The sequence below is a fragment of the Astatotilapia calliptera genome, chromosome 10 (genome assembly GCF_900246225.1).
Source record: "Astatotilapia calliptera chromosome 10, fAstCal1.2, whole genome shotgun sequence".
Taxonomy (NCBI): domain Eukaryota; kingdom Metazoa; phylum Chordata; class Actinopteri; order Cichliformes; family Cichlidae; genus Astatotilapia; species Astatotilapia calliptera.
In genome coordinates, this window is record NC_039311.1 from 18,879,923 (window position 1) to 18,904,195 (window position 24,273).

The window sequence follows — 24,273 nt, forward strand, 5'->3', positions numbered from 1 at the left end:
GCATCCCAACAGTCTGGGGGGTTAGAACAACCCATTTGCTTTAATGAGGTGATCCAGTGTGTTTTCTCTCCCTCTCCCCTTCTTTCCTTGTCTATCGCTCTCTTTCTCTGTCTTTAGCCAATTACACACTGTCCTGTTTTGCATCCCCCCCCCCCTCTTTTTTTATGCTCACACTCATTTTCCCTCCTTCTTTCTGAAGGCCTCGGTAAGCCCTGATAGGCTTGCTGGGGATAAAACCTGCAAGTTGGGAGAGGAGAGGGACATTTTGGAGCAGGATGGCAAGAGGGACGGTGGCCACATACCTGCATGGAGTCCTTCTCCTGGCTCTGTGGAAACCCTCGCTGCAAGGAGGTGGGTCCCCTTTACTGCATGTGTGTGGCACCCAGTAGAGATCAGGTGTCACATAAAGTTTCTTTAGCATTTGTAAAAGAGAAATTCATGGACAGCTCTTTTTTTTCTTTGTTTGTCTATGTTCTATGAGATCTGTGAGAGGTTTTGCATTTATAAACTGGCCGCTAACAATTATTCTATTATTATACCATCGATTTCCTCAGTGAAAGCACATTGTATTCAATGTCCAAAAATCTACTACAGAGCTAAATTTACTTGACTGAAGAAGCTATTTCTTAGCACCATGAGTGTAGCATCATTACCAACATGTCTGCAGCCTGTCCCATCTCAACTCTGAAGAACTTAAAGTCTAAAAATGGTTTTCTTAGTCAAATTCATTTGCAGCCTTCTGAAAATACTACATTGACCTTGCAGTCAACATGCCTTATATGTTCATAAAAAGTGCATTTTTTTCTTAACAATAAATCAAGAAGACAATGCTTTGTTGAGTGATTCTAAGATATTGCTGCTTTAACTTTCCAAATGCTAGTTTCCTCCCCCCTCATCTGTCTGGAAGAAAGTGCTGAAGCAGGTGAACGCGTAAATTAAGGATGACACACTTTAGACAAATAACTTCTCAAAGCCCAGGTGTATTCATTTTCTCACAGTCAGCTCCTGAGGCATGAGGTCTGGACAACAGGGTTATACTTAAAGCTTTTAATGAGGTGTTGCACCGTATTAAAAGGTTTAATTCAAACTGTGTGCTCCAGACCTCATCCCTCCAAGATGCCTTTTCATTGTCTTGTCTGTTTAAGCTTTGAGCCGGCTGATCTGAAGAGGTTCCCCCTCAACTCTTCCTGTCTTGTTAGACGAGACATCCGCTGGTTTAAGAGCTGTTCTAGACTGTTGTGTAATTTGCATTCATTCGAGGTCAGGCTGAACCACTGCACGATCACTGGAAAGCAAGGAGATGGTATCTGCTGTTTAGCTTCTTTGTTTTGGTCTTGCTTGGGATCTCAACATCTGCATTCTTTAAAATGGTACCTCAAGCCAAAAATAAATTGAAAACCTCAGCACAGACTTTATAGGGTACAGCAAAAGTTAAACTGTGTGAGTTTTAGAAGCAGAAGCCAAAAATAAGGTAAGAATGCCAGATTGCTTTTTTGCCTTTATCTGATAGGACCACCTACCTCCTGAAGTCTGCATTGCGTGATGACTTCAGTGACAAAAAAAGGCCAGCATACAGAGAGCGCACAATTAAGCTGCTGGATACAGGAAGTGTTACTTAAGTTTTTGTCTTTCTAAATTAGATAAGAGTCAGTGTTGCGATGGCAGGAAATGAGAAGTGAAAAGAGGATTACATGACAAAAGGTTTTCCTGCCTTGAGTGAAATATGATCACTGGATTTGGATGTTAAGTGAGCCATCAGACATACTGTGACTTTTTCTGAGCTTTAAAATAACAAAACTGAAGTTCAGACTCTGTGAAGTTATAACTCCTTGCAAATTAATCCAAGTTGTTGGGTGCTATAAAACAAGATATTGAACTAATTGAAACCCGGTGATGGGAATAAAACTTGCAAAAACAACCAGCTCACCAAAGTGCATTGAAGAACATCCAAAACAATGAAAGACCAGTTTTAATCTGAAGCTCAGATGTAAACCTGTTGATTGTAATAAAGGAAATAATCACCAAATTCAGCAGAATTTGTCCTCTGGGGTTCCCGCAGTTAGGCTAGCATGGCCTAAAACAGTAATATTTGTATATGGACTTAGCAATTAAATGTGGCAGGCATTATTACTTCACTAATGAGTTATTAATGACCCTGAAGAAAAATCCCTTTCCAAACAGTGACCAAATCTCTGGTGAATTTGAGAGCATACCTGTCCTGTCCAATGTTTAATTCCAATAAAAATTCCTCCAAAAACAACAAAAGCCTTTTGGCAAGCCTGTCCAGAACAATCTAGCCGGCAGAGCTGAATGACCGAACAGTTAAGTTATTTACTGTGTTGGAAATGTGCTGTACATGGCAACACTATGAGATCAGTAACCCACATTCTTTAGGAATCCCTACAGACCTTTACACATCTGGACTGTGGGACCTTAGAAAGCCTTTCCTTTTATAGTTGTTCACGCTCCCTGGTTCTATTTTTGGTTGTTGTGATTTGAAAACAACATAGGTGCAAAAAAGTGTGAGAATTGTGACCGAAGCATGCCATTTGTATGAAACAGCGTTTGTTATTGGCTGCAGAGAAACTCGGATATGGAGCAAAGAGATGATAATCGTTGCGGACAAGCGCACACGTACACGCTTTCCACACTTTTCATCATCTCCCTGCTTGTGTGGCATTAGATTCTATTTGTTAAATGTAATCCTTGGTGTTTAGGCAAATTAAATGGGTTACATCCTGCAAAGAGGTGAAAATTATGCCCTATTAGCGCCGACAGATGACTCACAAATTCCACAAATTCTGTCAGGAGCCCGAAACATGGTCACCAATAAATTGCTGTGTTTGTAAGGTGATGTAAATGGCTTTGTCTGCTCATATAAAAAGAACTGTGCAACTTTATTTTATCAATAATACCCACTGTTTTTTTATAGCAGAATATTTCTACAGGCACAGAAAAACCTACAATATTAAACACATTGCTTTTGCACACTGTGAACAGGGGTATATGTACCTGCTGGAGGTGCGACTGGAGGAGTCGGGCCAGGAGCTGGAACCGGATTTGGACCAGGAGGCATTGGGACAGGATTTCAGCCTGGAGGAGGTGGACCAGGAGGCACTGGTACTGCTCTAGGAGGCTTTGGACCAGGAGCTGGTGGAGGTAGGTTTGAGAGTTTCTCCCCAAGTTTTACTGAATCTGACTGCAGCTGCACAGAAACACTGGCTGACATGTTTCAAGTTATCCTTGGACCGCTACAGGTAATCAGCATTCCTTTCAGATGCAGTTGTTCTCATAAAAATAGCTAAAGATTTAAGATTTATCGTCAATTACACAAGCACCATTTTTCAAATGTTCTATACCTTCTGTTTAAATGAAATCAGTTACTGGAGGAGTTCCAGGTTACAAGCCATGAAAAAGCTTTAAACGCCACGCTATGTTTTCATGTCTCACCAATAATGAATTCCTCATGTTGCGTTCAACAACAAGAACAAAATCTGGCCATAAATTTGCCTATGATGTTTGGCTGCTTTTCAGCTTTCTACATACACATGTCATCTACATCAATCTTTCTGTGCTTTCAACTCACAATCACTCTATTCCTCAGGGGGCTATGGGGGTCAAAGGCCAGGTGGTGTAGGCCCAGGAGTCGGACCAGGTGGAGTGGGACCAGGTGGAGTTGGACCGGGTCTGGGACCAGGAGGAGTGGGACCAGGAGGTTTTAGGCCCAGCAGCTTTGGTCCTGGAGGACTGGGACCTGGAGGCATTGGGACTGGTAAGACAAATATAGTCGTGAGATATTTTGTTTACTTCTTGATTTATTGATTGATTTAATTATCTGCAAAGAGCAAAGTTTTTCCTTCTGTTACTTTTCACCTAACTGTCCTGATTACTTTCTTCTTAAAGGTGTCAAGCCTCCAAAAACAGGTAATATGTTTGTTTGTTTTTTCAATAAATCTTCAAATGTCATGAAATTTATGCAACAAAAAGTCAACTTATAGATCACTCTGATGGCTCTAAGAGCTCAAGGTGATTTCTCCTTTATTTAAATAGGAGGCGGCTATGGTACTGGTGGAACAGGACTAGGACCAGGCGGAGTCGGGACGGGTGGTTTTGGAGCAGGTGGTGTTGGTCCTGGTGGTTACGGAGCTGGGCCTGGAGGAGTTGGTCCAGGAGGTTTTGGAACCGGTACTCAAGGCATATTCATCATGATTTTTTTTTTCTTTTTTTGGGGGGGGGGGGAGGGTACAGGTAGCATATCATAAATTGTAGATTTTCAGCACAACAGTGTGTCTCAGCAACAAGTGACAGGCATATTTGATAAATAATATAAAACATAAATTAATACATTAACTTCACAAAGAGATTACTCGTGAAAAAAAAATCAAGTATTAATAATGCAATCTGCTATTTTACGTATCGGTATCGGACATAAAAAAGTGGTATCGTGCCATCTCTACATAGTACATGTTAAAGTTCGGGGATCTGTGTTCAGCCTCTGGTTAATTCCAGGGAGCAGGATAAGAACAGCATCGATGTACCTTCATTTCATATCTTCTGTCTTCTAGTTTACTGTTGGTGGGGACCCAGCCTGATCAGTACAGACACATACAGCGATAAAGGCTGATCCATTAGGCTTGGCAGACTCCCAATGAAGGAAAAAAGTCATTACATGAGTCAGAAAGACTGATATGTTTTGGAATTTCAGTCCATTCTGTTTTCAATCCCCCAAATCATGGAAGTGACAATATCCAAACTAATCCTAGACGTTAAACATAGGCTTTGTGTAACATTTTGAAATCCATCTATTGTGCCTTTATTTAGAAAGCGTAAACAAACCAAGTCCAGGTAAGTGTAAGCAAAGGAAACAGATTCACATATCATATTTTCCAGTTTACTGACGTCTGGCCATCTCAGTGAACACATTTTTCATCCTCACTGCATGTTTATGTACACTAAGTATGTGCGTGTGTGTGTGTGTGTGTGTGTTTGCATGTTCCACTCTGAGGAGGTACATGTAAACATAGGCAAGCAATAGAAGGCATGCATTATGAATAAAAGTAAGTTCCAAAAATGGAAACCATTGCAAGCCAAAATTATGCAAACGAACACAATGACAATTAAATTATATTTCAAAGAAAAAAGTTCTTGTGTGAAGCTCGAAATGACCTAATTTGTATACGAAGCATGAACAGCAGCACCTGTTTTAACGGGAAGTTGCAGAATTTTATTTATGCTACATGTTTTATTTTCATTCATATCTCTTTAGAGGCTTTTGATTCCTCTCTTTGACCAGCTGTAATTGATTCAGTTACTGTTAAAGCCGGAAGTTTAAGAGGTTTTAAAGATTATGACTCTAAAAACTGTAGTTTTGTCTTGAGCAGACATAAATGTGTAATAGTACAAAAAGTACATCAAGTTGCACAAAATTAGTTAGTGTATGATTTAATTTGTGTTTGGAAATTTAGGTAGTACTAAGTGCTCCTTCTTTACGTTTTTTCACCAGGGTTTGGAGGCCTTGGAGCAGGAGGTACTGGGACTGGTGGAGGACTTGGAGCTGGAACAGGTTACACACCTGGAGGTCAGCAGATTTCATATGTCTGTATCAGCGTGGCTCTTGCATGTATATCAGCTAAATACTTACCTTTATACATGCTGGATCTCTGTGATCCAAATACCATAGGCATACTGTACATACCACACAAAGCGTTGGAAATGGCTGAAATATGATTTATTTAATCTTCTTAAGTTTCCATTTACCATAAATGTGTGGTAAACATAAATATAAACTGCTTGCCTTTAAGGATGCATATGTAGCAAATAACACTCTGGTCTAACACAGGTGGATATGGAGGTGGTTATGGACCAGGTGGAGGAGTTCAATACCCAGGAATTGGTGGAACTGGTCCCAAACCTCCTAAAACAGGTAGGTACTATATGTTTATGAATTAATATTAGATGATACTATATGACTGACCTATGATATCATATCTTTCTTTTTCATCTTAGGTGGAGTTGGGACAACACTTGGAGGAACAGGATTTGGGCCTGGAGGTGCAGGGGTTGGGCCGGGTGGAACAGGATTTGGGCCGGGTGGAACAGGATTTGGACCAGGTGGTGCAGGGGTTGGGCCAGGTGGAACAGGATTTGGCCCTGGTGGTGCAGGATTTGGCCCTGGTGGTACAGGAGTTGGGCCTGGTGGAACAGGATTTGGCCCTGGTGGTGCAGGTGTTGGACCGGGTGGAACAGGATTTGGCCCTGGTGGTGCAGGACTTGGGCCTGGTGGAACAGGATTTGGCCCTGGTGGTACAGGAGTTGGGCCTGGTGGAACAGGATTTGGCCCCGGTGGTGCAGGAGTTGGGCCTGGTGGAACAGGACTTGGCCCCGGTGGAACAGGATTTGGCCCTGGTGGTGCAGGACTTGGGCCTGGTGGAACAGGATTTGGCCCTGGTGGTGCAGGACTTGGGCCTGGTGGAACAGGATTTGGCCCCGGTGGTGCAGGAGTTGGGCCTGGGGGAGGTATATAATATACATACATTTCCTCAACAATAGAAAGAAAGCTTTTGTGATTAAATCGTAATAATAAATTGATATTTAAACAGTGCATGCCGCATTTCCCGCTATTTGTAAAACATACTATTCTGAATTTTCAAGTAGTTTGTGTCTTACTTTTTAAAGTTGATGAAAATTTTGTCTATAGAAAACATTTTTCCTCTTTCAGTTCCAACATTGCCACAGACTGGTACCACTGGAGGAGGACCTGGGGTAAAGAGTGGTGGAAAAGCATCAAAGCAAGTCCCAGGTAAACTTATCACAACACAAAAACACGAATGCAAAAGGCTTTGCAGTTCTAAATTTAAACCAGAAACACTGATTTTTTTGGGTGGCGGTGGGGTATTGCGTTAATATGATGTCACACAGGCATTGGCGTGCCTGGACTCTATCAAGGTGGATTTGTCCCAGGCCAAGGTATGTTGAAACATATCAAACATATGATAAATAAATGCACGATGGTACGATAAAATAAACAATATATCAGTATAAGAGATTTTGTTTACAGAAGAGGTTGCAAGTGTTATCCCGTCTTCTCTGATCAGGGTTTGGAGGCCGTGGTGTTCTCCCTGGAGTGGCTACAGGAACTGGACTAGGAACTCAGAGTGGTATGTACATGAACTTTGTGAATACTGTAAAATCTCATCTTCAAAAAAAAAAAACACGTTGCCTTGTTCCCTGCAGGAGCTGGAGTACTTGGTCAGGGTGGCACTGGACCGGGAGGTGCAGGCAGTAAGCATCATAAAGCCTAAACCTAAAAGCTGTGTGATATTACAAGTACAACTGTTGTGCATTAATTGGCTTTTAAATATTACGACCTTAAAAAAATATTAGTGAATGGCAGCAAGTTAGAACCTTAAAGGGCTTCTGTGTAAAGTCTATCTCTCACCTTAGATGGGCGAGGACAGCCATTGCCTGGGATTTTTCGTGGTTATCCCCTCATATCACCAAAAACAGGTAAGAGAAGCAGAGACATGAAGAAGATCCAGCATGTAGCGCTACAGGCCAGCAGGACAAAAAGGAAAGGAAAAATTCAACTTTTTTTATTTTATTTGCAGGAGTGGGAAAATCCAAGAAGAATCCAGCCAAAGCTGCAGCTAAATACGGTACAGACCACAGTTGAGGTGTAAGCCTCATTTTCAACATCAATAATGCAAAAGTAACTGAATAATTGTGGTCTAATAGAAAAATACTTTGTTTAAATTTGTATTTATGGAGGTGGAGCTGGAGGCGCGCTTGGTCAAGGAGGCACTTTTGGGGGTGGGGTTGGAAGAGTTCCTGGAGGGGGAGTCTCACCTGGGTTAGGTGGTGGAGTTGGCACAGGAGGCGGACCTGGATTTGGAGGCGGAGTTGGAACAGGTGGCGGTATTGGAACAGGAGGTGGAGTTGGAACAGGAGGGGGACCTGGATTTGGAGGTGGAGTTGGAACAGGAACTGGACCTGGATTTGGAGTCGGAGTTGGAACTGGAGGTGTCCCTGGATTTGGAGGTGGAGTTGGAACTGGAGGTGTCCCTGGAGTAGGTGGTGGCATACCAGGCTTAGGTAATTCCATACTCCTGTCAAAGTTACATCATGCATCCATTCAGAAATCTTCTATTCATAGATGTTATTTATAAATTCTGAAAATTCTTCAACAAACAAGATTTGAAATTAAATATGTTTATTGGGGTTTAATGGGTCCTTTTGTGGTTTGGTAACTTTGTATTCTGATATGGCCACAGGTTATGGCCCAGGTTCAGCCAAAGCACGCAAATATGGTGAGACACGTTTCTTGATTTCTGTAAAATACCCAAATTACATGATGAATATGTGTTGTTTGCAACACTCGAAGTGCCTTAAATTTCTCCAGGTGGTGGAGGTGTCGGGACTGCAGGAGGGCCTGGTTCTGGAATTGGAACAGGAGGGGCAGGTGGTGGCTATGGTTTTGGTCCAGGCGGCTCAGGTACTGGCACATCTGGAGGCCTTGGAGGTGTGAGACCTGGCTCTGGAGTTGGTTTTGGTCCCAGTGGTACTGGCACCAGACCAGGTGGTCTTGGCTATGGTCCAGGTGGTACTGGCACTGGAACAGGTGGTCTTGGCTATGGTCCAGGTGGTACTGGCACTGGACCAGGGGGTCTTGGCTATGGTGCAGGTGGTACTGGCACTGGGTCAGTAGGAGTGGGACCTGGGGGTAATTATGAATCACTATATTAAAATCTCATATTAAATATTAAAATATACATAAACTATATTGTACACTACTATCAACACTAACTTGAGAATGTGCAGTTATGAAACCAAATCTATGACATTATCAAAGACATACAATATACATAAATACTATAATTTTATTTCAGGGTATGATGCCAGTGCCAAAGCTCGTAAATATGGTAAGACATAACTTCTCTATTTATTATAGATTATTCATCAAAATAAATCAAAGTAGCTAAAAATTAACAATTTTCTCCTGAAAGGCATGTTAAGTGGGGCTCTTGGAGGTCCAGGAACAGGTACTGGAGGACTAAGGCCAGGTGGTGCTGGAACTGGTTATGGCCCAGGCGGCGTTGGCCCAGGCGGCGTTGGCCCAGGCGGCGTTGGCACTGGCTATGGCCCAGGTGGAGTTGGGCCAGGTGGAGTTGGCACTGGCTATGGCCCAGGTGGACTTGGACCAGGTGGAGTTGGAACTAGCTATGGCCCAGGTGGACTTGGACCAGGTGGAGTTGGCACTGGCTATGGCCTAGGTGGAGTTGGACCAGGTGGTGCTGGCACTGGCTACGGTCCAGGCAGCGTTGGACCAGGTGGAGTTGGCACTGGCTACGGCCCAGGTGGAGTTGGGCCAGGTGGAGTTGGTACTGGCTATGGCCCAGGTGGAGTTGGACCCGGTGGTGCTGGCTATGGCCCAGGTGGAGTTGGACCCGGTGGTGCTGGCTATGGACCTGGAGGTATGATAGAAGAGAAATAAGGAGCCATGTCAGAATTAAAATAGGTCCACTGGCTAATATAAAACTAATGCTGATGCGTTTGCAGGTTATGCTGGAGCCAAAGCGCGCAAATATGGTAAGAAACAACCTACTAAATGTCTGATGACATTGATGCAGTAAATTTGCAATTTCATAAAATATATGTATAGAGAATATCAGAATATCCACCTGAACTCACACAACTATGTACTTCTAATGAATGTTACTAATCACACCTTTAGTTTTGACATCTGACAAGTCTGTGGATCTGACAAGTTTTTGTTTTCTCATAAAATCCTGCTCTCTGCAGGTGTTCCTGGAGGTACTGGAGGTGCCCTTGGTGCAGGAGGCCTTGGAGGAGGAACCGGGCCTAGTTCTGGGCTTGGAGTTGGAGTAGGGGTTCCTGGACAAGGTGGAGTGTCAACAGGTGGTGGACCGGGGCTAGGACTCGGGGCAGGTGGTATACCGGGGTCTGGTGTTGTGACAGGAGTTGGACCAGGCGGATTTGGACCAGGCAGTGCTGGAGGTACAGACATGAAACGCCCGTCTTATAGTTCTAAATATGATACACTTAGCTTTAAAGGATTTGTCCCCTCGTGCTTATCTCACAGGATATGCAGAGGGACCCAAGTCTAAATATAGTGCAAACTAATGTAATATACATGAGCATTAACACAGGAAGAGTTCAAAATATAATGTAATTTTATAATTAAATGAAGGCAATAATTTTAAGTTTCTTACATCAGATTTTGGTAGGAATTATAATCAGTCAATTAGAATTAAATCATTTTTGATATAAATTTTTAAACAGCAACAATATTTAAAATATTTCCATGGTTAGAAATTGTTTTTCTTTTTAAAGATATTTTAAGCTTTTGTTATAGATAAACTACTCACACACTTTTGAACCTTCCTAGGTCTTCCTGGTGGTGGCACGGGCCCAGGGACTGGAAGAGGATATGGACCTGGTGGTTATGGGCCTGGAGTTGGCACAGGCTATGGACCAGGTGGAGGTTATGGTCTAGGACCAGGGACTGGATTTGGACCAGGTTTAGGAAGCAATGATAATTTTGCTAGACAATTCTGATTGTAGCGCTTTAGAATCTTTAAAATGAAACTTTTTATGTGTATTTGCAGGTTATGGACCTGGATTAAAACCTGCTAAATATGGTATGAATGTTTTTTTTTTTCAAACTGAATTCTCTTACTTTGTGAATAATGGTGAAAATATCTTCATATGATTTTGATGAAGGTCCAGGTGGAGCTGGCACAGGTGGAGTACTTGGAGTGCTCCGAGGGTTATTAAAAACTAAAATATTAGTTGCTCATTTCTTTTTGTTTGTTTGTTTCAAAGTTAGCAAGGAAAATTAGGTACAAAAAAAATCATTCCATTCAGGAAAAGTAATATACAACAAGCTACACACTCACTATTCCTGTTGTTTCTAATGTTTACTTAAAATGATGTTTTTTACTCTCTTTTTTTTAACCACATTTGATTTGTTGTGATCCTCAGGCTACGGCACGGCTGGATCTAAAGCTGCAAAGTTTGGTAAGGTGTAGTCTGACAAGTCAAGTGGAAAATAATAAATAAACTTTTTAAGCACCTCTTTTGAATTTATCTCTTTTATAATCTGTAGGGCAACCTGGTGGAGTTGTACCTGGGACAGGAACTGGAACCAGCACTACAGTAGCAGGAACAGGGACCGGCCCTGGCGTTTCAGCGAATGGAACCACCACTGGCACCAACCAGACAACAACCAGACCAAGTGGTGAGCCTCTGTGCTAAGGATAAAATTTAAAAAAATCATATTACAGTTAACTATCATTTTCACAATTTACGAGTTCAATTGTCTATTGCTGGATCAGGAGGAAGACTTGAAGACACAAGAGGCACACCAACCCCGGCAACAGAAGGTATCTGTGCAGTGTTAGAGTAAACACACACAATCAATATGCAAACACGTTTTATTTGACTATTTAAATTTATATTACTAATCATTCCAGACATTACATGGAGTGCTAGTTTCTAATCTCAGTCCTTTTATTATTCTGTCCTTGTTTCAGGTGATGATATTTACACTGTGATAGAGGGGTCTGGAAGTCCTGGTGGAGAGGGTGTGTGAAACTCTCTGGATTCTTGAGAACATTTTCTTATGTTGAAATCATCCACAGACTTTTGTGCATATGACAATTCTCACAATCAATCAGGTCAGGAATTCTGATGGTTGCTGAAGATGGTGCACAAACAAAGAAGCAACACAAAAAAACAAACAGCAACAAAAAGAAACCTTAATTTGTAAATATTTGTTCGAAATAAGTTTTCAGATGTGAAAAGATTCCTACATAATTATTAAAACAGGAGGTACCGGTGTCGGTGGCAGACCAGCAGGTACAGGGAGTGACAGAGATCGTCTAGGTGGAACAGGAATCCCCATCATTGGACCCAAGCCAGGTATTTTTGGCCATTCATGCTACAGAGATATAGATATATGCATATCATAATTACTTAGTTACTGGTTGAACCACGTGTTTCAGAAATACCAGTATTAGTTTAAAAGTTGTATATTAGTTGAAACTTTCTGTCATCTAAGCAGTATTACTTCAATTTATGTTATTTAATCTATCTGTATATAACAGGAATCAACGGGACAACACTTCCAGGTCAGAGATTCTGTATTTATCCATTTCTGTGCATCAGTAGCTGTGTCTTTGTCTTTCACTGCTTTCCTGTTCAAGTCATTATACAGATTTCAGCTACATTTGTTGTGAATCAAAAGAGCTGGATTTCTTACATTTGGGGGTGGACAGTGCCACCATGTGGCCATTTGAAGTATACATGGGCGATCGTGGCTCAAGAGTTGGGAGTTCACCTTGTAATCGGAAGGATGCCGGTTCGAGCCCCGGCTTGGACAGTCTTGGTCGTTGTGTCCTTGGGCAAGACACTTCACCTGTTGCCTACTGGTGGTGGTCAGAGGGCCCGGTGGCGCCAGTGTCCGGCAGCCTCGCCTCTGTCAGTGCGCCCCAGGGTGGCTGTGGCTACAACGTAGCTTGCCATCACCAGTGTGTGAATGTCTGTGTGAATGGGTGGATGACTGGATATGTAAAGCGCTTTGGGGTCCTTAGGGACTAGTAAAGCGCTATATAAATACAGGCCATTTACCATTTACCATACAACATGGTTGCCACAAATTCAGATTTTGACTAACATATTCAACCATTACTAAAACATTTTTAATCTTTTCTCCAACAAATTTCATCCAGTTACTAATCAGCAAATAAATAATATTACAGACTAGTAGATCTAAAACAACAAGCACTCCATGAGAGCAAATGTCCACCAAGCCAGCGCAGCATTTACTTTTGAGGGAACTGCATTGTATAATGTAGATATCTATTTTGCTTTTTAAATTCTTTTAAATGTACTTTAAGATGTTTGTAGTGCAGTAAAAATCAGGTAAGGGTATCCAATGTTAACTTTGATTGCAGAAACTCTGAAAATACTTTCTTGAAAGATAAAAAAAAAGTTTGGGGTCAACTTGAAAGAAAAGAAGATGTAAAATATAAAACTGGGAATATGCCCTAAATATTGCCAATGCAAACAAACGGCAGTAGAAAGCATAGTTTTAAAGATAAAAGACATTTTATGAAAGATTGACCGTAATTGAAGTTTAAAAAGAGCTCAGAGGTCCAAAATAACATGACATTTACAATCCTCATGTATCATCCCTATATGCTCACATGCTGTCAGTACAAACGATGGCAGTAAGAATCACTGTTTTAAATACCTCTTTATAGCTTTACAGTCACTTTGAGTTTCTGATCAACCTATTGAAACTGAATGAGAGGTCAGAGGTCAAATGTGAGATGATATTTTAAATCTTTATATGGTACTCTATATGTTGACAATAGGCACCACACTTCTAAGAGTTATGGTTTTTAAGTCAGCTTTTTTCAACCAATAAATCACCGAGTTGATTTTTAAGATCTTGGTGGATGCAAGCCAAATTTTAATGGATGGTTAAGATAACCCCACTCTACACTGAGCCATCATGTTTACGGACAGAAAGACAGAAGAGATAAATATATTCATTCTATAGTAATCTGAGTGCGATGTGGTAAATAATGTACTTTATACTTAAGATAATATTGTCTACATATAAAATCGTGCCCCTTACTTTGCTTTAGTGCACATTTTGTTTTGTATTTGTACACCATTGCTTTGTTGATGGTCTTACGTGACACACCCAGTGTATGTGTGCAATAGCAAATTAAGTTCTTTTCTTTATTTCATGTTTTATTATTGATATTCTTCAGTGTAAACTGGCTGCAGTATTTTCACACCTACCAAACCTGCAGCAGATGACAACTCTCAAAATCCAAAAACTTGAATGAACTGATTACAGCAAGCAATAAATATCTTTGTGTTCTATTAAGTGTTACGAGGCATTAGGGGTGTGTGATTACAGGTCAGTAAAGTGCCAATACAATTTCCTGATGGGAGATCTTTATTTACTGAGCAAAATCTAATGGTCACGAAGATTAGAGTTAAAACACTGGTGACATTTTAGGGGACATCGAAATATATTCTAACTGCAAAGCATCCAACATCTGTGAGGCAACAGGAAGTCCACTTCTCTTCTTTGAATTTATAACAGTTAAACTAATAGCTTTCTTCCTACATTCCACAGGATCCACAGGCGTGACCCCTGGTAAGTTAGTATAAATAATTAACACTGAGATCTTATTTGAAGGAAAGCAGATCTCATTCTAAACAGTACTTGACTATAGAGATTGAAAAAGCATGTGCATTTGAATATAAAACTGAGCATGCAGTGACACACTGACTCCTTTTTGATGTGGCTCGTGTTATTTCTCCAATGAAATGCTGTCACGGCTGTCACTGGTTTACCTGAGAGTACCAGAGAATACTGCATGGCAGACTGACACCAGTTAACAGCTGCAAATTGAAACAAATGTTGCTTAACTTTTTCTGATTTATGCTTTTACAAATAAATCTGTACTGCTGTTGTTACAGTCGTTGGTGGAGCTGCGCAACCAAGTGGTATGTAAACCTCCATAAACTGCTAAAGTTTAAATAAGTGCTGTCAGGATTTTACTTACCAGTGTTTCTGGTTTCAAACCGCTGGTGCAGGTGTTGGTAAGTAGGCCTATATGTGGCTTGCAGATTTCTGAAAGATACAAAGATATCAGCAAACACTGCTGTGTCATATTTACACTGGCAACTCTCTTGAACATTTCTCTTTAAAATTCAGGTGGGACAGGACTTCCCCCTACAGGTGAGATGTATGAAAGCAAGATGCAGTGCACAGCATTTCTTTGATGTGTTTCTTGCAAAGTTATTCACAAATTAATATTATTTCTCAAATCTGGCCTTTTACAGGTTCTGGTGGTGATCTGACTGGAGTTAAACCCCTCAAACCCCCAGGTGATTAAAACAGGATAAAAATAATCAATTACAAATTAAGTTTAGGGATTACTTACTTATACTGATCACAGATTCAAATCATAAGATTAGCAATAGGAAAAGACTAGAAGTGAGACTAAAAGGAAAAATAGCTACCATTTTGAATAAAGACTGTAAAGAGAAAGGTCATATCAGCTGCAATGGTGGTGAACACTCATCCGCACACCATCTATGTTCTGTCTGCAGGTGTCCCCAGAGGTGACACACCAGGTGAAGGTGATGGAGAAGGAGGCCCTGATGGATACAGGGGTGGTACAGCGGGTACAGGTGGACAGGGAGGAGTAGGAAGGGGTCCCACCAGTGCAAGAGTTGCAGGAAGTGTTTCAGGTGGTGTATCAACAGGAAGAGAAGGCAGCCCTGCTACTGGAACAGGTGTTGGTTCAGGAGGTGCAGTTGGAGCAACACCAAAACCACCTAAAGGTGCCACTTGTGCCTTTTAACTAACTATCCAACTTCTTGACAGTGTGTGCAACTTGCCATGACTAACAAATATTACAACAAACAGTCATGAAGTATAAAAAAAACACCACACACTGAAGGAAAACATCTAATATGTCTTCATATTTTTAAACTATAGCTTATAAACCTATAGCAGGAGGCACAAGTGGTGGACAGGGAGGAGTGGGAGTAGGAGTGGGAAGTGGTCCTGGATCTGCAGGAAGAGGTCCTGGAGCAGTGGGTGGAGGTCCTGGAGGAGGTGGTTTGGTACCTGGGGCTGGTGGGCCTGGTGCAGTAGGAACAGGAGGTGAGCTGCACTCATGTTTTGGTCCTCAAATGTTTGTGTATCCACGCTAAACTTAAATTCCTATAATACAATAACATAATGATTCCCAGTTTATGCACTTCACACATTTTTCTATTACAGGCTATGGTACTGGAGTTTTACCAGGGGGAGGTGCGCTACCTAAAACTATCTTTAACATTTAAATCCCAGCAAATTTAACAACCCACATTTGAGAATATTTTTGTTTTTCACTCACAGGCATTCGTTACCCTACTGGAGCTGGAGTAACAAAACCAGGCAAAGGTTTAGAAACTGAGAAATTATGTTCTCCTTTTTTAAATTAAGACTTTTTGTTTAATCTTTAGCTATGAGAGATGCTACACAGTCCATTCAGGGTGTTTATTCTTTCCATCAGCATATGGGACTCTTGGAGCAGGGGGCCAAGGTGGGGTTGGCCCCGGTGGATATGGCACTGGTCCAGGAGGTTATGGCACAGGGCCTGGAGGTTATGGAACCGGTCCAGGTGGATATGGTACTGGGCCTGGTGGATATGGAACTGGACCTGGACGCTATGGTGGCGTAGGAGCAGGAGGAACAGGAGTAGGCCCTGGGGGAGGTGTTAGACCTGACGGTGAGTTTACATTGATCAAAAATATCTAATTTAAATAGTTTATAACTATTAGTATTAACAGTTTTAAATGCTCTGTTAACCAGGTTCTAGATATGGCACAGGTCCAGGACTGGGCACCGGCACTGGAAAACCACCTAAAAGTATAATGAAGTGAACACACAGAGTAAACCTACATAAAGGAAGTATAGAGAAAACTGAAACTAAACATTTAAAATATTTGATTTTTAGGCTATGGAGCAGGAGCTGGTGGTACTGGGTTTGGACCTGGTGGCTATGGGACTGGACCAGGTGGAATAGGTTATGGACCAGGTGGCCTTGTGCCTGGTGGCACTGGTCCTGGTGGTGCTGGGACCGGAGGTGCTGGGACCGGACTGGGTGGTGCTGGAACAAGGCCAGGTGGTATAGGACCAGGTGGTGCTGGCACAGGACCAAGCAGCTATGGACCTGGTGGAGTAGTAAAACCACCTAAATCAGGTATAATAAGCAAGTATTTATGACTAACAACATTCAATAAAGTATTATATATATGAACCCGACAGCTGAGTGGTCAGAGGACTAGAACTCTAAAAAGCAGACCCCTGATCCAAATCCAAGCTGGGACAATTTGCTGCATGTTTGTCTCCTGTTTAAAATCCTGCAGTTCTTCTTTTCATTATGCTGATGTAAAGACACAAAATTAAAAATGATTAGGAAAATATTTTATAAGCTATACTCAAGCTGTTAACTTCTGTTGACAGGCTATGGATCATCCTCACTAGGTGGAGCTGGCTTTGGACATGGTGAGAATTTATACTTAATCACTTGTGAAGTGTGTTTTTGTCAGTTCTTTGTCTATATATTAAAAAAAAATCACCATCTGCTAGCCATTACATATGTACATACTGTTGTTTGAAAGGCAATAAATAACAAGTGGTGATACCTTCACTGTTGTGTGTTATGATAAAATATGCACTTCATCTGTGTAGGTTCTCAGTCACCATGGTATTTTTAAGAGCTCAAAAGAAGACGACTGGACTTTGTTAACTATTTAAAGACGTTTCACCTCTCATCCAAGAGGCTTCTTCAGTTCTGAATTAACTTCTTTAAATAACTTAAAGAAGTCCAGTTCTTTCAAGTTCTTAAGAGTAAAGGAAGTACACAAATCTAAATGTAGGTTGTTATTAGCAAAACATATAGCTGTGATTGATGTCAATAACCCAACTCTTATACTCTCGGCACTTCTAATTAAAACCAACATGATGCTTTTTATTTCAGAGGCTTCTTCTCTGAGGCAGGTATAAATATAATAAAAAGAACTTTTAAACACAAAACTTCCAGATAGAGTACACCACAGCCTGGTAAAACTATTTTTGCTTTTATTAAAAATGTGATAGGGTTACCAGTTAAGTTATGCCTGAATTTCAGGTACAGGAGGGTTTGGACCAGGCGGTGTTGGCACTGGAACTAGAGGGTTTGGACCCGGTGGAGCTGGCACAGGAACTGGAGGGTTTGGACCAGGCGGTGTTGGCACTGGAACTGGAGGGTTTGGACCCGGTGGAGCTGGCACTGGAACTGGAGGGTTCGGACCAGGCGGTGTTGGTACAGGAACTGGAGGGTTCGGACCAGGTGGGGCTGGCACAGGAACTGGAGGGTTTGGACCAGGTGGAGCTGGCACTGGAACTGGAGGGTTTGGACCAGGTGGGGCTGGCACAGGAACTGGAGGGTTTAGACCAGGCGGTATTGGTACAGGAACTGGAGGGTTTGGACCAGGTGGAGCTGGCACTGGAACTGGAGGGTTTGGACCAGGTGGAGCTGGCACTGGAACTGGAGGGTTTGGACCAGGTGGGGCTGGCACAGGAACTGGAGGGTTTAGACCAGGCGGTATTGGCACTGGAACTGGAGGGTTCGGACCAGGCGGTGTTGGAACAGGAACAGGATTTGGACAGGCAGGCCAAGGAAAAAGAAAACCTTATAAATCTGGTAAGCAAGGATTACATAAATAAGATCATTAGCTAGATCATATACTAATGGAGATACCTAATGGAGGTTTCATGATATAAGAAATGCAGCCAGCAAACAGATGTTTTATCAAAGTTTTTTTCATTGTTTCTTCCAGGTTATGGAGGAGCTGGTTATGGAACAGGTAAGGGTTTAGTTTGGAGTAGGGAGGTTAATGGTTGTTTTAGATATTTTTATGGTTTATAACTGTGTAAATATATTTTAACTTTTCTTCCAGGAGGAGGATTAGGGGGAGGATATGGCCCTGGTGGAGCTGGGGGTACAGGTCCTGGAGGTTTTGGACCAGGAGGTGCTGGGACTGGTTTTGGCCCTGGAGGTGCTGGGACTGGTGGTTTTGGCCCTGGAGGTGCTGGGACTGGTGGTTTTGGCCCTGGAGGTGCTGGAACTGGTGGTTTTGGCCCTGGAGGTGCTGGGACTGGTTTTGGTCCTGGAGGTGCTAGGACTGGTGGTTTTGGCCCTGGAGGTGCTGGGACTGGTTTTGGCCCTGGAGGTGCTGGGACTGGGGGCTTTGGCCCTGGAGGTGCTGGGACTGGTTTTGGCCATGGAGGTGCTGGGACTGGGGGCTTTGGCCCTGGAGGTGCTGGGACTGGGGGCTTTGGCCCAGGAGGAGCTGGGACCGGTGGCTTTGGCCCTGGAGGTGCTGGGACTGGTGGCTTTGGCCCTGGAGGTGCTGGGACTGGTGGTTTTGGACCTGGCCAAACACTTGGAACAAGAAAGCCGTCTAAATCAGGTTACGGCTCGTCGCTGGGTGGAGCTGGCTACGGACCAGGTAAAATTCTGAGATATACTTAGAAGCTTTTGATAGTAACTCATATATTTTCTTATCAGAACCTCTACATTCAAAGCACTACCATTTGCACAAACTTAATGTAAATTAATTCAGAGAGACACTTAAACTAATCCAATTTAACCAACTGAATGCATGAAGTTGACTTTTTGTCTGGATCAACACCACATTAAATCATGCATAGGAGTAAACAGCAGCAAAAAGCAACAGGAACTGAATCATATGGTTTGGTTTGCTATGTGGTGGGATTCTATGGAGGGAGTATCTCACACTTTGTGTTTGTCGTTGCATTAAAGTCTTGTCAGAAAGTAACCTTAGACATAGGAGCTCTCTTTACAGTTACAAACTGTAATGTATGACGGACCATTATGATTATTTGAAAGACCAAATATCCTATTCCTTTAATAAACATGGACTACAGCTCAGTCTGCTTCTCTGTTTAACTTGCTGTTTCACGTTGCTCTATGGAAACATATGTATTGTTGTATTATTTGTCATTTATGTAATTTAATCACATCACTGTTCATTAGGAGGTGGAGTCGGAGTTCTTCCTGGTACTGGGACAGGAGGCGTCACTGGTGGTGGCCAAGGTGAGGTTCCAGCTTATAAAGTCAAGTAAATGTTTAGCACACAGCACATTATAATAAAGAGACAACAGACATGTGAAAATTTGACTGAGATAAAACTTTTATTAGTGACTAACTTGAGGTGTGTCAGTTCTCTCTAAAGATCTGTAGTCTCTGGTAATAATACTGGTAATAACTGGTAATAAAAATAAGATGGTTTATTTTACATAAAAAATTCTCCCAAGTGCCTCTAATCCACTGGGTACAACAGTGTTCATTTGGCCCTTTGTTTATATCCCCATGTTGATTAAAAAGTTAACTTGTCTCTCATTCATACCCATTTATCTGTTTAGGTAGCGTAGCAGGAGGTACAGGAGGGCTAGGAGGTCCTGGAGGAACTGGCCAAGGAGTTGGAGGACTACCTGGTGGGGGACCAGGTCAGTTTATATGAAAATATAGTCATTAGGATAATGAGAATGTGCTTTTAATATATTTCAAAACATCAAAATCAACTAAATTCATAGCACTGCACTGTAAACATGGCACAGATAAGAAGTACTTTGAAAGCTGTAATGTTTTTATTCTTCCAGGAGGTGCTGCTGGTCCTGGATATGGTGGGCTGGGTATAGGAAGTTATCCAGGTGAGACAGATTTGATCACATATGTCCTCTTTTTAATACTCAGCATACACATTTGAGTAAAATCATACAAAACTGAGAATAACAGGAAACAGAAAGCAGTGTTATTCTGAGATTGTTTTAAAAAGTCCATTGTAAGGTATCAGTTGTTTGTTATGACTTTATCTTTCCTGTTATTGTTCTCTAGGGTATGCAGGGGCTGGACAAAAATGTAAGAAAACTCACTGTGTCCTCTGGAATAAGCATGTCCAAATTAACAACGTTGGTCTAGCATTGACACAAAGATACACAGATCGGATGAACATATTACTTTTGCTTATCTTGTTAGTGAAATATAATATATCAAGGATAATTCTGATTGTAACATGCAAGGTTTTTTAAATATCTACTGACAACTAAGTATCTAAACTCGTTTTCTTGTTTTTGTTTGTTTGTTTGTTTGTTTGTTTGTTTGTTTGTTTGTTTTACTATCATGACCTTCAGCTAAAGCGCAGAAGGCAGCCAAATATGCAGCCATGCAGGGTTTACTTGGATCCAGGGGCTACAGAGGTAAAAGTCATAGACATATTATAACAGTCCTGATCACTGCATTTCCTATGCAATACAATATTTAGCCTCACTTCTGTCGATTAGATAATAGTGTTGACAAATAATAATAATACAAAGTTTTTATAAGGTTTTATAAGGTGCAAAAGGGCTAAAAAGGATCATCTTAGCCCTTTGCTAGATGGTTGCAAGGCAACATGATGACATTGTAATATCCGATATAGATAAAGACCTTCGTGAGCCTGAGATGTATCTATGTGTCATGTTTAGTTGTTCAACTCCTGATTATCTAGCAGGAGTTTGCGGACAAAGAGACAAACATACGGACAGACAGATTTTCTATCATATAGTAAGAAGAGGTGATTTACATTCATTTTAGGACTCATAGCGATGATATGTTCTTCTTCATGTGTTGCAACTTGAAAGGAATTAAAAAAAAAAAAACACAAGTAAAGATTTCCGCACCTCCCAATATACACTGTAATTATTTTCACACGCATACTAGACCAGATATTAAATGGTCTTTGGCCTGCCAGCTCCCCAGTACAAAGTCCTGTGATATCCAAATGCAACAATTTGTGTTGATGTGAGAATAGCACAGGTCCACTGAATCCATAGCTAGGTGGTTAGCTTGTGCATTGCTCATACATGCTCTGTCCAGGCAGCAACCTAATCTAAAGCAAACTGAACATTTTCCAGCAAATTATTTGAAAGCAATCTGAAGCTGACGACCTCCTGCCATGTGCTACATGCGAGGAAGGACAAGGACAACGTCCTCACCTGCTTCACCTGACACTGAAGTCTGACCAGAATTATTCTTTTTAGTTAAAAATAACATTTTTGCTTCGCAGGTGTAAGCCTCTGCAAACCAATCAAGTTGTAGTTTACAACTTGGTCTCTCCAGAATCACAGTGAAGCTACACTGAGACTGCATTGTTGTAGGCAAGATAAGATTTCATGTTGATGTTGCTACAAGCAAGCAACTTTGTAACCTAAATACAAACATAACTACAAACCAGCTCTGGACTACAAACTAGCTAAGGACTCAACCAACTGGGAGATCAAACTCACCCTCTAGTTATACATTTTAAGGGTTTAAGAAAAGTCATGTCATGTTTTTTGTGTGTGGCTGTAATCTTTGTGGGATGGGATAGACTTTCAATTAATAAAAAACCGAGAGTAGCTTCTAGAGTAAATTGCCAGACTCCTCTGAGAGTTTCCTCTGATCCAAAAATGTTTTCTACAGAAGTGACATGCTCAAAATTGGCAACAATTGGTAACACCCACAAATACAGGAACTCTGTGTCTGTGTAGGAAATGAACATTTGACCCTATAAACTAAGGGAAATATGTCCTGGAAGCTATTCTGAGTTAGTATAAAGTGGGATTTAACAGTTGTCATTTTATGTTGGTCTGGATGAACAGCGGAAGTCTTATTTAAACAATCTGCATACTGCATGTAAAGTGAAGAATAACGCTGTCTTTGTTCTGCTTTTTAGGAGCTGGCCGAAGGAGGAAGTGAGAAAGACCAAAAGACAGGAAGTGACCTCATTAAAACAACAGTGGTGCTATTGCATGATCCCACACTGTAAATGTCTTACCTGCCACAGAAGCTAAAGCTTCAGCACATCCCGCTTTTTACATTTCCATTTGCTTGGGTTTTATAAAAGGTTGCAGTGGTTCTCAACCGGATCAGATTCACCGCCAGGTGAAGATTGCTGTTTCCCTTTGTTAAATACTTTTTTTCCCTTTTTTGGATAATTAAGTCATTTTATTTTGGTCAAATTATTAAATGTCAATTTCTCAAGAAAGTTTCAAAAATAAAATAACGTGGGTAGAAAACCCCAGAAATTCCTGATGATCGGGTTGAGAACCACTACAGTGAAGAATCAGCATTTCTTTTCATCACTTTTTGTCTGTCTTTGCTGTGTTGATTATCATTTGTGTTGTTATGCAAGTATTGGCACAAATCCTCTGGGTTAAGACTGACACCAAGGACTCCCTCAGGGCAGCTCCTTCAGACCTGTCTGCATGCTGACGCAATGTGTAAAGAAATATAGGGCGACACTTCTACCCAGTTAAACTGGGATATGTCTGCAGAGTGAATGGCCGAGCAGATAATTCACTGTTAGCATCTTTTACATCAGTGGACAAACAAGTAGTGTGTACAGACACAGAGACAAACAGCTGCTGTCACAGGAGAAGATGAAGGCAGCATTTTATGCAGTAGTGCTAGTCTTTTGATCCTTGAAAAGCAGTCTCTGGCCATGTGAGCTGTACTCAGGCCTCAGTAGTATCAGTAATGGAGCCTGAGGATTCTCACAGATACCACTTGAGGCCCACCTGTGAGATTCTTCCACTCATTTCACAACTTAATGGCACTGTTTTATAGCCACATCACACTCAATGGTATAAATGTAAAATATTGGTTAGCGTGCATATATTTTGATTGTTAGGAGGGTGTATTTGTCCTGACTTTCTGAATGGGCTTAGTTTTAGCTTTTACATTTGCTGTTGAGGTAAGCATTCAAGCTAAATGTGAGGTAATATGACTAGAGTACATGACATCCGAGGAGTACTGATTACTGCGTTTTCCTTCTGTTCATGAACCTCCTTTAACACTGTTGGGGAAACTGCTCACGTTTACTAGACTTTTTAAATTATGTTGAGAACTGTATTTAGCCTCATTTTACAAAGTCAAGTGCATTATTACAGTACTAAAATATTTGAGTTAGTCATTCTGTGTGTGTGTTTTTACAGTTTTTAAACCCGTTTACTACTATGATGAGTATAAGTGCTTTGTTTTCTACATTGTCCTTGAATGTGTGCTGAATCACAGTGCAGGCTGTGACGTCAGTGGGTCAAAAGTGGGGTGAGTGAATCTCGTCTTGCATTTGAGCTCATGTGCATCTCGAGCTCAGTGTGATTTTTAACATCTGTGTTTCTTTTTTTTTATGTGGCCTATGAAGAAAATTATGCACTTTTGTAAACTCTCTGACAATGCTCTCCGAAGTAAAGAGATGACCAATGACGACTTCTTTGTGTCATTATTTTATTGCTACTGGAGTAATTTAGCACGTACAAAAAAAAAACCCTATAATGAAACAACAAGGAGGGGTTTAACCACTTGGCAAGAGGAGGAAGCTCAACATCTAGAAGTAGATGTTGGTTTTTTAGCATATTGAACTGTGGTGGGTTCAACCGCAAGGTATGCTGTACTGAGAAAGGAAACAGACAACTGTGGCTTAGGGGAGTATAAAAAAAAACGCAGAACAGCAGTGAAGCTTTGTGTACGTGGTGACTCATATGAAGAGTGAACAATTAGTTGTTGATGCTGTACAAACTTTAACAAAAAGACAACTATTATGAAGAGCTGCAGTGCATATTTGGGCGCTGATTGAGATTGGGTA

General features: G+C 41.4%; 1 protein-coding gene across 1 annotated transcript; it reads left to right on the forward strand.

The window, feature by feature from the left end:
- Window positions 1–238: 238 nt before the first annotated feature.
- elnb (elastin b) lies at window positions 239–23,897 on the forward strand. The gene is made up of 51 exons (XM_026182773.1): window positions 239–351; window positions 3,001–3,159; window positions 3,605–3,772; window positions 3,904–3,924; window positions 4,051–4,185; window positions 5,504–5,578; window positions 5,840–5,923; window positions 6,007–6,516; window positions 6,719–6,799; window positions 6,919–6,966; window positions 7,095–7,157; window positions 7,234–7,281; window positions 7,444–7,506; window positions 7,608–7,655; window positions 7,768–8,091; window positions 8,271–8,306; window positions 8,399–8,719; window positions 8,886–8,918; window positions 9,003–9,470; window positions 9,556–9,585; window positions 9,799–10,014; window positions 10,406–10,537; window positions 10,626–10,658; window positions 11,002–11,037; window positions 11,126–11,257; window positions 11,355–11,402; window positions 11,553–11,603; window positions 11,848–11,940; window positions 12,126–12,149; window positions 14,177–14,197; window positions 14,524–14,550; window positions 14,641–14,646; window positions 14,762–14,785; window positions 14,890–14,934; window positions 15,160–15,393; window positions 15,551–15,718; window positions 15,839–15,868; window positions 15,956–16,000; window positions 16,113–16,328; window positions 16,412–16,468; window positions 16,557–16,802; window positions 17,066–17,107; window positions 17,733–18,287; window positions 18,424–18,450; window positions 18,544–19,095; window positions 19,644–19,703; window positions 20,033–20,116; window positions 20,270–20,320; window positions 20,505–20,528; window positions 20,801–20,866; window positions 22,363–23,897. Exons 1-51 carry the CDS (start codon window positions 276–278, stop codon window positions 22,383–22,385), a joined length of 6,159 nt encoding a protein of 2,052 aa, XP_026038558.1. The 5' UTR covers window positions 239–275; the 3' UTR covers window positions 22,386–23,897.
- The last annotated feature ends 376 nt before the right edge of the window (window positions 23,898–24,273 follow it).